This window comes from Acanthaster planci, linkage group LG02 (assembly GCF_054643075.1).
Source record: "Acanthaster planci isolate LZ-2023a linkage group LG02, COTS_SCS, whole genome shotgun sequence".
In the NCBI taxonomy this organism is placed as follows: domain Eukaryota; kingdom Metazoa; phylum Echinodermata; class Asteroidea; order Valvatida; family Acanthasteridae; genus Acanthaster; species Acanthaster planci.
The window spans coordinates 15,117,403-15,133,798 of record NC_141778.1 but is presented as its reverse complement, the minus strand read 5'-3'; the positions used below and the strand labels follow the sequence as shown (position 1 = coordinate 15,133,798).

Here is a 16,396-nt window from a genome sequence, read left to right as displayed (position 1 = left end):
CTTGGCCGGTCTTTAACGTCTAAGATCGGCTCAGGAGACTGAACGCTGATAATGGCCTGGCCTGCGGCTCAGACATTAGTCGTGTCCGTTCTCCTTAGTCGGTCATAAACGCAGGGTTAAGATTGGCCAAGCACATATTTTTCCCTGGTTTATTACTTGTTGAAAAAAAAGACTTGCTGAAAAGCTCAAGGCGCAATCATTTCAAAACCTGCTTACTAACGATTTAAACATTTAAACATTGTCAAAAGTTAATTTTGTAAAACGGCTCACAATCAAAGCTTGCATGATTCTTTTTAAATTAACAAACACATTTATCTCGCCAAACCATTTGTGTTAAAAACATGACGTGGCGAACATAATAACTACAACAAATATAAAATCAACCAGCCTATTCTGTGACAAGTGTTGTCAGCTTTCAGGTAGGCTAGTACATGATATTGTAGTAGTTTTTCCTGATTCTTGGCCGTTTTTCAACTTCTCACAAAACACGCGAGTACTCAAAATACTCGATTTTCTTTTGGTCACAATGTGTTCGTGAACAACTAATAACTTAAAGACTGCATGGTTGGCCTGACTTCTGACTTTTCATGGTGTCCTTCCAAAACACCGGTCAACTTTCGCCAAGCATGCAAATCGCTTCCGTGCTAACCTCCCTCGGCTGCTAATAATCTGGATCCTCGCAGTCATCCGGATGAATTTTCAAGATCCCCTCCGCGTGCTGCTGCCAGAGTATCTGGAACTCGTTGTTAAACTTGTGGGAGTTGCTCTTCACCATCTCGTCGAAGAAGTGATACTTGAGGGTTTTAGGGATGGGGTACCAAGTCCTGTTGAAGGCCCAGAAGCCGTACAGGTGGACCTCTTTGCACAGGGTCAGTGCTGTTTGTGCCAGATAAAATCCTGAAAAGAAAACAACTCTCGCTCCTGACTAGTTTATTCCTTGCTGTATAGCTTTGTCACCAGTGACTACTTTGTTTCCATTAAAACGCATAAGATGCTAGAGCAATTTAAACACGGGGCATACTGCAGCCCAGCAGTCACAGTCAACAGAATCCCGGCGTGAAGTGGTTAATCCCTCCCGTTTAAACATTCCCCTTTGCTGTTTCTCAGTGGTGTCATTTACATATATGAGCCATCATGCCCTTGAGCTAAAGAATCTCAAATGGCGGTCGCTGTCAACAGATTTTGGAAACAAACCTGAATTAATTTTTTAGCGACGATTCAGACATGTTCGTTTGAAACTTGTGTGGGATCACGTCTTTTTCTGGCAGAAGCAGCAAGCACCAGAGCTTTATGAAGTACCCCTCACCTGTCGACATGTAGGTAATTCCAGCAGGCCTCCACATCTCCAGAATTCCTAGCAAGTGTTTGGGGTTCCCGATCGTTACTGACGCCAATCTGCTGTGCTTGTGTCCCTCAAGTATGGCCGGTAAGAGCTTAGAGATGCAGGTCTTCAAGACAGCGCCTTGGATCATGCAGGGAAGGAACAGATGACCCCTGTACTCATGCAAGTCTTCCTGGAATCTTTTGACATCGCCGGCAAAACGAAAACCGTTGTATCTGCGGAGAGAGAGACTAACCACCTGAGATGGATCCTGAGTAAACACGTGGAGGAATGGTTGTGGAAAATAAAATGAGGATTTTCGAAATCGCATCCACATCTGGATAAAGCTCACGCTTAAACACCGTTGGAAGTCGGATAGAAAAAAATGGCCGAATTCATTTTTAAAAAAATTTATTCCCTTAATCGACTCAGAACATTCGATTTTTACATTCTGCCTCGCTTGTGATTAAACAGAAGACATACTTTGTTTAGAAACAGAACATGACATCAATCTTTCCGAACAGTTCTCACTTCTCCTACTAAACTTAGTTTTACTCCCCCAAGGGATGAAATAAGATTTGTGGGATTTCCACTATGGTTGCATTGACCGCCAATATCCATAAAGCAAACTTTTCTTTTTAACTGAACTTTCATCGTCGCTCCATTACACAAAAACAAAACGATGGTACGTGACCAAAAATGGATTGGGATATGCCAGGGGATAAAAGACACAAGATCAACATTGACGCAAAATTAGTCTAGGCCCTACACCTATTGCCTCACACACCCACAACTGCCCTCCCCGACCGCACCAAGTTCTCCTTACTCATTCAACCCCAAAGAGGTACAGTGGGAGAATGTGTCAGGCAGAAAGAGGGGCAACCAATGAACAAAAACAGTCCCGTGCACCATCCGATGAGGGAGAGGTCATGTGCTCCTGAAACTTATAACATCTGTCTAAAGGTAAACGAGTGAAAAACTCACTCTTTGAAAAAGTGAGTCCCTTATAAAACTGCTCCAAAAGAGTAAAAAAGAATGTTAAAGTAAGTGAAAACTACTCAAAAATGTGAAAATAACTCTAAAAGTGAAGCCATGTAAAGGGACAACCCTTTCTGGGTTGTCCTTTGTAAGGTTTCTTGATAGAATTTCACTCATTTTGAGTAGTTTTTCACTTATTATTGTGTGGTTTTCTCTTTTTTGGATTGGTTTATAATGGACTTGTTCTTTTTGAGCGTGTGTTTTTCACTATTTCGTCTTCAGAGAGAAAAACAATAAATAGCTATCTTAATCGATTGTCAACCATCAGTTAATATCGAAAGTCCCACCTTGTGGCCATAATACTGGGATTCATCGTGGTGAGATTGGTTTTGAATCCAGCATCGACTCCAAATTTCCGTATTGGCACCAGGTTACACCTGTCAACATTACATTGCACGCCAAAGAACAAACGGATATTGATCAATATCGTAATGTTATCCAGCGCATACACCAAACCATTATATCCAAAGATACATGTAGGTAACATCTTCATTTTGAGAACTTGAAGGAAGATTCCAAGACAAATTTCATGAAACATACTACTTGATAGCTACACATGTATTGTGATTAAACATACCTTAATGCTTTAAGCCAGATTGTTAAAAATTACAAAACTCTCCGGTCATTAAATAGTCTTGTTACCATCCAAAATGGCTTGCTCGTGCATATGGACTGTTGAATTCATATCATGAAATGTTGAGATTCGAAATATCGTGAGTTCAAGATATCTGAATGTGCGTTCGTTCTTAACCTGTATTTTTATAAGCATGTTCAGCGTTGTGTTAGAACTATGGAGATAAGTGCAGACGCTTGCTCGGGTGGGACTCGAACCCGTGTGTTAACGGCAAAGGGAAAATAAAATATCCAAATTTTAATCTTGCAGACACAAAAACACAAAACGTCATTTGGGATATTTACAGAGTCATTGCTTATAACGGTATTTAGTTTACAGTCTCTAGTGGGATTTTAGAACTTCCATAAAGGCGCATCTCACCTCAGTACGTAATCCGCCGAATCAATTTCTTTCCCGCAAGCACTTCGCAAGAGAATACCCCCGTTTCCAACCACACTGCATTTATTAAGAAGGGTGCCTTTAGGAAATATAGGCCCCTGGATGAAAGGGGGAAATGGAACGTACACTCATCTTCGAAGAACTGGCAACAATTACAAGGCAATTGGAAATGATGAAAACTGAGACTTGGATGTCATTCTTACTCTTAGGTGAGCGGGAGTACACGTATGTAGAGACACAACCTCAACAGTCTACGTGGGTGGGAAACGAGATTGTGGCATATTGAGCCAGTTTGGTATTCCAAGAGCGTATACCAATGATGAAGCATGCCCAAGGTCACTCCATTCCATGTCGACGCACATAGCCCCTACGTGTACATTTGCATGTTCATGTACATGTACGACGTTTTGCTCAGGGCGGTGAAACAAACGGTATACAACGGCCAGAATTTGAACTATACATGTATAAGAGACCATCAGTACTGATGATGTCACATTATTTTGGTTCACATGTGCATTAACCTATGGTGGTGGTGGCCCACGGTCCACTGAGTACCTTAGGAAAGCACACATGGAAACAAAGTCGTCTGTAGAGTCCCATTTCTTTCTCCAATCATCAGGTTTCAATTCGAGACATTTCCCAGGATCAAGTTTACTTTGACTCTTCATACAACAAGAAATGGGAGCTGGTATAGCGAGTCCTTATGTATGTCCATCAAATTGCACTCTGGAATCTGCAGACAAATTCCTCGAGTGGTGTGAAGCAAATAAGGTAACACTTTTTTGAATTAAACACACACAGACATGTTAACTAAACAGGAATTCATTTTTAGAACACAATTTAATATGGCTAATTTTGTTACTCGCTGCTTATTTTTCCGACGAACCTGTGGCTACTAAAGCGCCAATGTCGAAAAGTCTACGCACAGCGAGAAAAACCATCGTTTGCTCTAACTGGTTCTTGTCTGTAACCAGTTTTGTGATAATCAACTAATCTGGACGAAAAAGTTGCCGGCCTCGGTTTGGAAGTGAAGTTAGTTTGTTGGTTTTAATGTTACTATTTTCCCTTAAATTCCATCATACATTTCATTGCCTCCTTTCATTTAAAACTAACAAAGCACCATGCTCCAATAAAGTTTAAAAAAAAAGTATGGCCTAAAGATCTACGGAAAAAAATTGAAAAGTAAATACATAAAAAGAAGAAGATTGCCAAAATCGTCTTACCTTGGGCAAAAACTTCAGAAGGTCTGGCTTGGGTTTGTAAAGGATACCATGAAAACCCAAGTTTTTAGCATAAAATGGCAACGGTGTTGCCGAATTCGTGTTTTGCTGTGTCAGAACAAATTGGTCAATAGTGGCGGAATCTGAAGACTCGAATATTTCTCTCCTGCATGACAACATAGGGGAAAAGGCAAGCGTAAGCCTGAATGTATCGAATGCATTTGTTATTAGAATTTTTCCTGGTATGTGCAAAAGTTTAGTGACACGAGGTATTTGGGATTCAATCATTCTTTCCGTGGAGGGCGCTGTATGTAATACACATGCAAAGATGCTTAATTTAAAGAGCGTATCGCCAACTTGACACTCTGGAACCAAAATGGCTGTTTATGTATAGTGCAGCATGCAGCTATTGCGCGCTACTTTGTCATGTGCTGTGACGCACAATCCACCATTTTCGTTCCAACAATCATTATAAACATCACTGTGCGCACCCAAACACGCATACAATTTGGAAAAGGCGTTTTGTCTCTTTCGTACTTAGGCAGAGGAACCACTGACGTAAAAGAAATATTGTGATAGGGTACATGTTTAATACGTAACCATGAAAGCTGTGCAAAAACCTATGCATTAAAAACAGAAGAAAATTAATGTGACAATGGTATTTCACAAGAAATGTTTCGGCCGTAGGGCGTTCGATCTAGTAAGATTATAATGTGCATTCTCACTGCTATAAGAAGCGTTTGGCCGCAGTGGTCGGATCAAGAATCAAGTGACCATGGTAATGACTATCGTACAGTCGACAGTCGTTCTGTACAAAATCCAACACAAGGCTTTCTGCCACTTTGAGAGGGCCATGCATGGAGAAAGTCCGTTGCAACGTCGCTGAATTCGTGGTTAACTTAGCGCTCGAACTTTCCCATCGCTGGCCGTGAAACATTTTTTGGACGCCAGATTGCCCTTGGGTTGCATTATACGCACTGACCTGATTTTGTCTACACGGCGCGGTCGAAGTTTCCACTTGGGCAGAATGTACTTCTGGTACATGAACAATGTCTCGTCTTGGAAAGAAGAAAATGTTTTAATCACCGACGCGATAGCTGATGTGGGCGTCGTAGGCAAGGTCGCATTCACCAGCGCAGGCAAGCTGTTATGGAAAGCACACTATTAGGGAGACATGTGCATTCATTCCAGGACAACATTTTTCTGGTTTCAGGAATGGAATACGGCTTTTAGACGAGACATTCTCATTGACGTCACTGCACCAACCACAGGACCAAGGAATACAGCAATGCATTGATGTAGTGCATATATTTGTGCTGTTCCTAGGCTTTGGAGCAACCTGCCCTTTCTTGTAAGAAATGCTAAATCTGTCCACACATTCAAGATTGTTCTAAAAACCCATCTCTTTCATGAAGCTTTTTCCAACACCGGATTTTCATCTCTGCTAGTGATCGGTATTGTTATGTGCAGTTGAGTATATTTGTATAGATCTGTGCAATATAAATGTTCCTTAGGCCTATTATTCTTATTATTATGTGAAACATTTCGTTTTCATTAAACATAAAAGCAAATACGTTTTGACATTTTACAGCAAGCAAAGTAAGGGCATAGGGTATTTTGACTTGTGACGTTAAAAAGTTGACCAAATATTATTAAAATTATTGCAAGACAACAGAGTCAAACAAAGCAATACCGTCGTCATAGTAATACCTGTCAACAAACGCTGGCCGTTGTTCCGCTTTTGCCTTTACCATGGAGACGAGGGCATCACGCAGTGTAGGATTCTCGCGGTGTGCGACCATTAGCATGATTAATGCCAGACCAGCCCAGGTTAGAATCCGCAAGGATACCAGAATGGCGTGGAAGCGCATGGTTACCAGGGGTCACACCTGTGGTGTAATAAAAAGCAATCTCAATATTAGTAATAGGGCCTACTACACGTTGTGAAATACGCGCAGGCATATTCCATCATGTCTGTTGATGTTTTGACTCTGCTGAAGAACGCGAAATTTCGGTTCAGGCCGACATGTTTCAAAGATAGGACTAAGTCTTCCTGTCTTGTTAGGCGAAAGCATGTTAATTTGAAATTGGTCCAAATGCCGAAAGGAGTGCCTGTGTTAAGGAAGTTAAAATAAAACTGAAATTACAAGTCATGTTCCTGCAGAGAGTGACAATGATCCAAATATTGCAGACGCAAATCCTGTTGTAAGTATTTATTCACCACAAAACAGCTACAGTGCAGTTGCAGGCCAGAATATATGCGAGAATGAAAACATACAGAGGAGACAATATGCATTGTAGGCCTATATAATGATAAAACTTCGATTACCGCATAATATGGCTTACAAATGTACCGACCACACTGCCGTTCAGACCGCAATGTGTTGAGCGCAATGATAAGATCGCCGCACTGTGAACCATTGGCTCAGCGTAGGGAGAATGCACGCATAGCTCGTGAGAACAAACCAATTAACTTAGTCCACTCAGTATTTCATACCCCATACGTCAACAACGTCCCGAATACGTCGATTTTCAAGAAAAACGTGACACCTTTTTCTTGTGCTTAATAAGTTTCTTACACAGGATACCAGCACCCATAATGTTGTTTTAATCAAGAACAGTGCTGCCCCCTGTGTGAGGTGTAATACTGCACAAATGAACAAGTTTGAAGTTCTGGTAGAGCCTTACAAACACAGGGGTTGTGTATGTCATCACATACATGATCCAAAGTAAAATACTTGCTTTGAAGCAGCTCCAGTCAGTGTAGCAGCAACCGCCTCAGTGAGTTTCGGCTACGATCGAGCCATCCAGGCTGAATTCTGCTTGCTCATTCAGCGCAAGTTTTACCGATTCCCCTGTCGCACAATTACCAGCGCTATAGTGTGTACCCTGAGTTAGTTCGAATTCTGTGTTTCATCACATCGTATAGCAACAGTATAGTGCACATGACCTGGGCATTCTGCATAGCTAATCGAAGCTTAATATTTGTCATACTTGGCAGAGCCTGTGCCCAACACGTCTGCAAAACGGACCCCCCGTCTCATTATTAATCTGCATTTATAACCAGGAAAACTGATTTTTACAGTAGAAATTATCAACTGTGGCAACACGCACTTTCTTGGAGTGACAAAAATATTCACTGTAAAGGGTTGATCAACGTTTGGGTTGCTATTTTGCCCAATGCTGGTGCAAATATCAACTTCCCAACTTTGGGCAAACTCTTCCCAATCGTTGGTCAATGTTTGACCAACAGTGATGGAAATTAAACCAACAATGTGGTAACTTTAAGCAAGGTTGGGCAATGTTGGGGGTGTTTTTAAACCAAATTTATCGATCAGTACATTTTCTGACGCAGGGCACGAAGTCAATGCTATTGAAACATAATATTGGATTTATGATAAAACTTTTCATTTTTTTCATTATTTTTGCCCAATTTCCTGAAGATCCTGCTCATTTTGGCATCAAAGCGCATGTCATATTAACACCACCTGCGATGATATTGGTAAGCACAAATCTCGAGCGTGCGCATTTTGGTAATGAACATCATGAACATAGTTGCGTACCTCGGGCATAATAGTTGCGTAGCAACCCTAACTCACTCCTTGGCCGATCTTTTATGGTTTGGGGTTCCATGGTAACGGGTACGTATATTGTCATCAGACTGCATTATAACCAAACAGTGGTTGCAGGTAGGCCTTTTTAGTAATGTCTAATATATCAGGGGCATTGGTGTCGACGACCAGACCGGTTTGTATGTAATAATTTCGGGTTCTGAACTGTTGAGCTTTTGGGCACAACGCAGTGGCCTCTCATCGAAATGATGATCCATTTTTGATCGTGTTCCCACAGTCTATTTTATTCAGTGTAATATGTTAAATGGGTTGTTGTTGAGCTACTACTTTTGGATCCTTGCCTCACTTTTAATTTTCTTTTTGTGAAAACATTTAGACATAATAATTAAACATTTAGAAATAGTCAAAAATTTGACATCATTCATCAGCACGAATGAGAATAATTTCTACTGAAGTTTTATTTTATTGATTTCAGTTTTAAGTCAGCCTCGCTTTTAATTCAGCATGATCAACTTGTGAAGAAGGCCGTCTGAGGCCAATGCAAAGCCGTGTCTGAAACGGGCCTCCAGAGCTACGGCTAGGTCTGGTGTCTGCGTGTCTCCACGTACTTCCAATAGAGTCCTAGACCTAGCTCTAAACAACAGATTCGGATGCAGTCTAACAAAAAATTCATCATCAGTGCTGCCCTCAACGTGTTGCATTTGACAGACCGGTGGTGGTGGCGCACTAGCCTCCTAGCCGGAGCTTTTGGAGGGAAAATTGTTTTGAGTGGTTATAGAGAATTAAGTGGAGCATGTGACACACTTTATGTCGGTGCATAGAACAGGGAGTATTACAAATATTGCAAATATTTGTAGCTTTTGAACTTCTTCTAGTTATCAGGAGATATTGTCACCCCCACCCAAAGAGAAATTCTTCAAAACTCCTACAGGCGCCTTTCCAAATGCACGTCAACAACACATGCACTAAGCGTTGCATATCCGTCAAAATCGGTCCTGATACGATTTTGACGGTCGAACGCAACGTGCACGTGGTTATGTCAATGGAGTCGATTTGGATGTCCGTGAAATTGAAACGCATGAACGTATCGTGTACGCAACGCACCAAAAAACGTACATAAGCATGGAAACGATGACCCGGTTATTCAAACGATGTGTCTAGCTTAACGCACGCACCTCATCAATGAAATACTCGGATGTTGGAACTTTTTGCCTTCTGAACCATTCAGTATCAGAAATATGCCGGCAGCTGCTCATATCCAATCTTCCGTTTTATGTTACATTTTTGCAGCAAATGATTGAAGTATAAATGTTGTGACGCCTCATGCTGACACTTTAGGCTGGGATCCTAACCATTCTCCACGTAGTACACAGTATAAAAATGATCAGTCCTTGAGAATGCGATACAGGGATAATTAAAATGTTACCTCTCTTATAAGCTTTGGGTTCTTTCATATTTTGGGAATACATACACACCAGATATCGGGGTTAAAGAAACAAAATCGTACTCACCGGTGCAGCTGACAGCACCGTACGACTTCAAAAGCCTATGAAAATGAGGGCGTGATGTTCTTTTTCTTGTCCAAATATAACAGTTCTGTTTCCATTTCCTTCCATGGCATTCAGTGGTCAAATCAACAACGCAAGGACCACCACGTGAAGAGGCTTTCAACCGGTCAGGGCCCGCCAAGCGCAGGTTAGAGTAGCCATGGAGTTCGATTCTTATTTTTTTCTTGTCACCCGGCAACGGTAAACAATCAAGAGATGGTGTCAAAGTAACCTGCAAGAGGAGTTTCTATAGCCGAAGAGTCTGAGGAGGAGTCATTGAGCTGGGCTCGTCTTGAGCCCCAGATCTTGCAAGAAAGAAGGCAAGACCAACGTATTACGCTTGCTACTTGTCCAAGTTCAGCCGTGTTGAGCTGTCTCTAGAGTTTACGCTGGCCCAACTTGAACTGGCCACCTGGTTTGAGGCCAAACATTCTAGACAGCGTTTCGGAACTATTTATTTGATCTAGAGAGAATGTGAGTGGGTAAAGAGATGACGCTATTAATAGTTACTGTATCAATTAAGTGGTGAGTGACCCGTGGTAGGAAATAACTTAGTTTCAGTGTACCATCGAAGTTAGGACTCCAGATTCCTGTTTGTCTAGTCCGAAGATGTATGTGCACAGACGAGACCTGGTTTACGTTTCAAATGGGAAGGACCTCTCGCTGTCAGGTGAGCGATGTTCTTTAGAGAAATAATAAGTGCCCAGTCCATTCCCGCTCAGTGCGATATCATCCAGTCAGACAACGGCTTGATTCCGTGGTCTTCGACACAAGTCTTGATATAGCCTACTTCCAATTAACCAGTCTTACCAACCTTTCATTATTGCTAGAGCTGGAGTACCTAAGTAAGGGTTTGGGAATTATATTTGGAACACACTTCGATAATTCCTGGTTAAGTAAATCGCTGATTCAGTGGAAACCTAAAACCTAAAGAAATGTTTCGTAAGTGAAAAAAAAACCCGTTACCAGCATTATTCAACAGATTGAAAAACAAAATGTAGAAGGCAAAACAAAGGATGGAATTTAAGTACGATTTAAGATGTAATTCACTCTCCGGTGATGCTTCGTTGGGTATTTCCACAACTTTTGTGCCGTCTTGAGTGTGACATGGAGCTTTTGTACAACTGCGCCCTTATTCTGAATAGGGAAACAACAGAGAGGGCGCTCTTAATCATTACCGGAACTGTGCCACTGTCGAAGTAGTAAAGGCCAGATTGAACAGCGAAAATCGCTTATCAGTAAAATCATTGCCCCAAACAAATAGGGGCAGATGATGACTTGAACAAAGTCGATTATCAAGAGAACACACGCAACGAGTAGCGTAGTTCAAAGGAAGACGGCACAATAGGCATTTTTTTAAACAAAAAAAAAACGAAAAGGAAGAAAGATCCTAAAGCCTTCTTCTGGTCAAGAAGTAGGGAAATATGACGTCACTATTCTACCTTACCCGAAACGAGCCGGGGCAGTCTTCACAGCGTGTTTTTTCCGATTTTGAAACAGTGTGTCTTTCGCGATCCGAGCCTTTTAGATTCTTTGTAGATACCTTTTGGCGGTCATTTTGACACCATTTTTGTGAAAATGCAACCAACCTTTCTCGCCCAGCACCAATTTTTCCGAGACAAGTCAGCAAAATGTACACTCTTCCACTGCATGCCGTGCTCAATGTAAGCTGGTTGGCACTTACGTGGCCATCAACTTCAAATGACCGTTACAACAAAAACAACATATCAGATTGAATTGAAACACCACACATTAATTTGTACTGACAAGGGGTTTCTCTACATTCATGCCAAAAAATTGGGCATGTGACAAGACATAAACCCAGCTCTTTATGGATAAAGGATCAAGACAACATTAAATTTCAAGGACATGATTCTGTACATCAATATTATCTAGGAAGTATATCCCTCGTCACTAAAGAATCAGCTCCACAGCATGATGATCACAACAAAAATATCATCTCTATAAGAGTAACCCCCAAGTCATGACGGCTTTACCTCCATTGTTCCTCTTGTTGACTTGATTATATTCTCCGAGTGTCTTGTAAGCATGGAACGCTGCTTAACAATTACTGCGTCGTTGATGATCTCTCTTGAATCAAGAGTACAATTCATATAGATGCATTTAATCAGTTACATCAATTAAAAGGCGCTCAAAATAAATTGGATCCGTACGGTTTCAGGTAAAACACCGACGACGTGGCGATATGGCTTTAATGCGAACGCTGTGCGTAATTTGAGACGGTTACTTAGTTACCTGATTAGATGCGTTTGGGTCGAACTTTCGGTTTCTGTGTTCCGTCATTTGAGCTATGTCTTCTGCGTGTGCACATTACAAGAGTTGCAGGTGAAGAGATACGTGGTACTCAACTTGTTTATTTTTCAATGCCTTACAAAAAGTTGAAATACTTTTATCGAAAAGTGAACTTAATGCACACACGCTGACGTTTCACGCCTGTTGTCTTGAAATTCCACTGACCGTAGCAACAAAACACGAAGTCAGACTGATTTGAAATTTCACATTTCAAATGTGAAAATGAGTAGCTTTGCATGCGTGCATATGTTTTAAGAAATTGGGTCCAGAACAGCTGAGTACGGGGGGGTTGTAAGATTGCCTTTTAGAAGTTGAAACTCTGCAGTCGTGTACATGTATTATGCACGAGTGTTTCCCTGTTTTTGCCGAGATCCTCTGTAATCCATCACTACATCGCTGAAATCAAAGAAGCAAACAGCCTTGATGTAAGATGTTCAAGATGCTCTTTTTTTCTTTTACAATTTCAGGACGACTACCACACTAGTCGAAAACAAAGCTATCATCAGCACAATTACTACCACCACAATGTTAAGGATAACCTTCATCACTACTTTTGAGAAGATAGTCAAAAATAATTGCCTTTAATTTGTTTCCTCGTCGAGCAAGACTGAATCTCCAAAACATAAATTGGGATAAGACACATGTGGTCTCTAATCTTGGAGTAAAATGGTGCTCCATTTGGCTATATACCACCATTGTTAGTCTCTTTAAATGGCATTGTAATGGGACAAAAGATGGATAGCCTCCATTATCTCTCTAAAAGCTTTTAGAAACCGCCGCCAGCATCAACATCATTGCATCTTCATTAATATAGCGATAATTACGCCCAGCATGGTTCTGCGTAAAAAGCATCTGGCGTATAGACTGTCTGGATCAGAAACGTCAAATGCGGTTGTTAAAAATGGTGAAATTGCTACGATCCACACTACTGCAATTTTTATCATTATTCAAGTTACTTGTTCTGTTGTATCTGTATATAATGACATTCCCGTGCTCAATGACACAATTTATTACGCGTACAACATTTTACTTGCCTGACACTAGCCTTGGGAATGTACCCTTTTCTATTTGTAAAGTTATTAAGTGAACACTCATGCATTTTCTTTAACTATAAAATCAGATGATGCCGTTTTATTTTGTAATTATTATGTGCAGGTAAACAAGACCCTGGCAGTGTGCATGAAAAAGGCTGTCACCCGGCAGCCTTTCTTGCTATTCCTTGGCAGCAAGACTGATGTACAGCAACTGTTTCTTCAAGTTAAAGATTTCAAACATCCGGCATTGTAAATGTGTGCGTTCAACTTGGCATATCCTGCACCAGTGCGCAACTGGTACTTGTACCTTCTGACACAGATCTTTGGACTAGATCTGCAGGGTTGTCAAATGCCACCTAGAGTCAGAGAACTTGCTCCAGCAGTGCAGGCTACTTCTTAGAATCTGGAGCACTTGTAATCATAAATCATTCACACTTTCATCTACCATCATTTGAAAAAACAGAACCCTTAACTCTTCATTGTTACCCAACTAATGCTGTAAAAATGTATCTGATGGGACCCTCCACAAATTGCCTTATATTTCACTGGTCATGTGTTGTTATTCAAAATGATTGTCAAATCAATCTGATGGGATGTTGCTGCAATTGACATATTGTACTAATCACGTCAGTGGGGGTGGTTAAAACTTGTTAATTACTGTAACTTCATTGTTCAATTTCATTCATGGTTGAAAAATATATCTGATCGGATACTTGATTATTAGAATTTAGTGTTGTTGTAGGCCTATATCATCATTTTAATATGTGATTATCATTACTTTCTAATGCACATCTGATCTGAACTGAAATAAGTACTAAAAGTTTATTCTTGTTACAGTTGTTTTTCCTTTGGACAAAAATATTGTGTTGTTAGAGTTGATATAAATGCACATGTATGTGTTTGAACATGCCTTACCCACAAAAAACACTCTGTATTTCTCTGAAATTCAAAGATAAAAGAGCAGGTTTATATCAGAAAAATGTGTCATATTTGCCCCTTCTGTATTGCAGGAGTGCAACAGCGACAAGGTGTTTTGTGTGGTGCACTGCACGTGCTGGATGGAGGCTAAAGTAACACTATGAGTGCCGTTTACCAGCCTATACAAGGAGTTGTTTTAGCACTCAAAGTGTACCTTTTCGGATGTTTTATGTGTATTCCTTAGCACTAATAGAGCAAAAGAGCAAAACACTTAAAGTGTTTTTCCAAGCACCCGGACTGGTGCTAACCCATTACACTTAAACAAGTGCTAATTTAGCACAAATTGTGCAGTCCCTATGCGAGCACTAACAAGCATTACCGCCATATCGCCAGGTGCTAGAAATAGCACTTCATTTTTAGACTGTACACTGACATCCATAATGATGGCTGTACATTGGCCCATGCACTTACAAGTCAGGTCATCTATTTCCAACCTTTGTGTCATTATGACTTCAAATGTGCAAGAATTTGCTAAGGAAAATCCGCCTTCTTTGGAGGCTGCAAAAGACAAATTTATCAAAACAAAAATGAAAATTGAAAACATAAGAGATCCAGAAGAGTAGATGAGGCCATGGAGCATTCTTTATAATGATCACTTTATGGTCGAGAATGCCAACCGGACAGGTGCATTATAACTGACAGGCAAATTGATCTCCAGAGCATTAAAAAGATCCGTGACAATTTATGAGGCACGGCAATCAAATTGAATGGAACCCTTTACCAACGAATTCTCAACCAAGCGTTATTTTTGAAATGGCTCTCGACTTCGCCAGAGCTCATTCTTACATTTTGACCAGTGCCAGAATCAACCCACTGATTACTTTATGGTCTGAATATTGAGGAAAACGGACAGGATAGGCGGTCTTATACGATATGACCTCAACAATGAACAAATTTGCTGATCACTGTATTTTAATTTCGTGAGTGGCACATAATATCCTGTTAAATCCTCCCCCCTATGTATACCTTTTCAGGATAATAACTACACTGCGCGACTCTCCGCTCTGATTGTGTTTGGCAAACTAAGTACCAATGAGGGAGACATTTCTAGACATGAAAAAGGGTAGAGTACACAATCGCTTAATCATCCTTTTTGCTTTTGGAAAATGAAAAGCCATGAAATAGTGAGAATCCTGACAGAGAGAACTTACAGTCATTTCATCGACTATAATTTCTGGGCAAACCATGCGTGGACACATGCAATCGAGTCGTGGCGTTGCCATGGAGTTGTTTATATAATTCCTCCAATAATTATAAAATTCATGAAATCCAAGAAATGACATGCAACGAACCAGTTTCCAAGCATGGAACGACATGGTACAAGAGAAGTATCATGTCGATATAAAGAAAAGAATAAACATGCATTTTGTTGTTTTTTATGTGAGCTGGAAGTACACTTTCAGTCCGATAGTTTATTTGATTTGGTTATAAGGAAAGTTTAATTCACTTCTCCAGGCATATTCTCCTTGGTAGCCTTCTGCCGCGATTAACGACCTTTTTCTAGAATGACGCCACCTTATGAAGCTTTAGAGAGTATAATGGCAAGAGCTTAATTACGGTAAATAACGCAATATAACCTAAGCTAGCCACAATAAGAGAGATTTGAATCAGACAGTAATTCAAGCTCATAGTGAAGCGTGGAGAGAACATCCGCTTAATGGGGTTATAATTGGTGGATCTATCCTTGGACGTCGAGGCATCCGCCTCTCATGTATAGAGCTGTATTTTGAGAATAAAGGGGTGTTATTGGCCAAAAACTGGAAAAAAGGCTTAAAATGCTTTTGGGGGAAAAATATACTCTTTAAGAGAACCAAGGAACACATCAATTTTACCTAATTTGAGTGTGTGAATCAAACTAGAACTGTGCCCAAGCTGTGTTTTTAAACATTTATGTGGTATATGACTAAAAAAAATCTTTTAAAGTGGTTTGAAATGGTAGTTTTGGCACAAAAATGTAGCTTCAGTTAAAGTTTGGTAGGATACATTTCACCAAATTTGGGTTTGCTATTACCTGTTTACCCATACAGACAAAAAAGCAAAACGTGGGGTCAAAAACGGGTTTAACCACAAAAAGTACTGAATATAAATCTAGTGCTGATGAGCTATTCACCATGTTCCTCAGGAGAAATATATACTTGGGTCTGTGCACTGAAAATAAAAACTATTTCTGAACCATGCAGAAGTTTACATATCTGGTATAGGCCAAATTACTTCATTGCCAGTGGTGTTGTTTCTACTATACAATTGTGATTACAACCACGTACGTGCTCACATGAAGGCCTTAAGCACTGAGGTTGTCTGAATATCCGACAATACAATGCATGTACCCACCCGCTGGTGTGTTAAAACATCGAGGAAGAA

At 40.6% G+C, this 16,396-nt stretch overlaps 1 protein-coding gene and 1 long non-coding RNA gene across 4 annotated transcripts in view; one reads left to right on the top strand and one right to left on the bottom strand.

Moving 5' to 3' along the window:
• LOC110973305 (alpha-N-acetylneuraminide alpha-2,8-sialyltransferase-like) overlaps positions 1 to 6,462 on the bottom strand; it is a 7,650-nt gene extending 1,188 nt beyond the window's left edge. Inside the window, exons 1-7 of the mRNA XM_087133367.1 lie at positions 6,302 to 6,462; positions 5,574 to 5,735; positions 4,595 to 4,757; positions 3,354 to 3,469; positions 2,647 to 2,736; positions 1,307 to 1,557; positions 1 to 897 (exon numbers count right to left, since the gene is read on the bottom strand). The exon at positions 1 to 897 is cut by the window's left edge and continues 1,188 nt beyond it. Of these exons, the coding sequence (XP_086989493.1) occupies positions 662 to 897; positions 1,307 to 1,557; positions 2,647 to 2,736; positions 3,354 to 3,469; positions 4,595 to 4,757; positions 5,574 to 5,735; positions 6,302 to 6,462 (1,179 nt within the window). The 3' untranslated portion in view covers positions 1 to 661. The remainder of the gene's footprint in view (positions 898 to 1,306; positions 1,558 to 2,646; positions 2,737 to 3,353; positions 3,470 to 4,594; positions 4,758 to 5,573; positions 5,736 to 6,301) is intronic.
• LOC110973307 (uncharacterized) overlaps positions 1 to 16,222 on the top strand; it is a 23,072-nt gene extending 6,850 nt beyond the window's left edge. Inside the window, exons 2-4 of one of the 3 annotated variants that reach the window (XR_015424431.1) lie at positions 3,991 to 4,142; positions 5,805 to 8,093; positions 9,789 to 16,222. This is a non-coding gene — a long non-coding RNA (uncharacterized LOC110973307). Of the gene's footprint in view, positions 1 to 3,990; positions 4,143 to 5,804 lie in introns of all 3 variants that reach the window. The other 2 variants (XR_015424432.1, XR_015424430.1) reach the window with 2 other exon arrangements.
• The last annotated feature ends 174 nt before the right edge of the window (positions 16,223 to 16,396 follow it).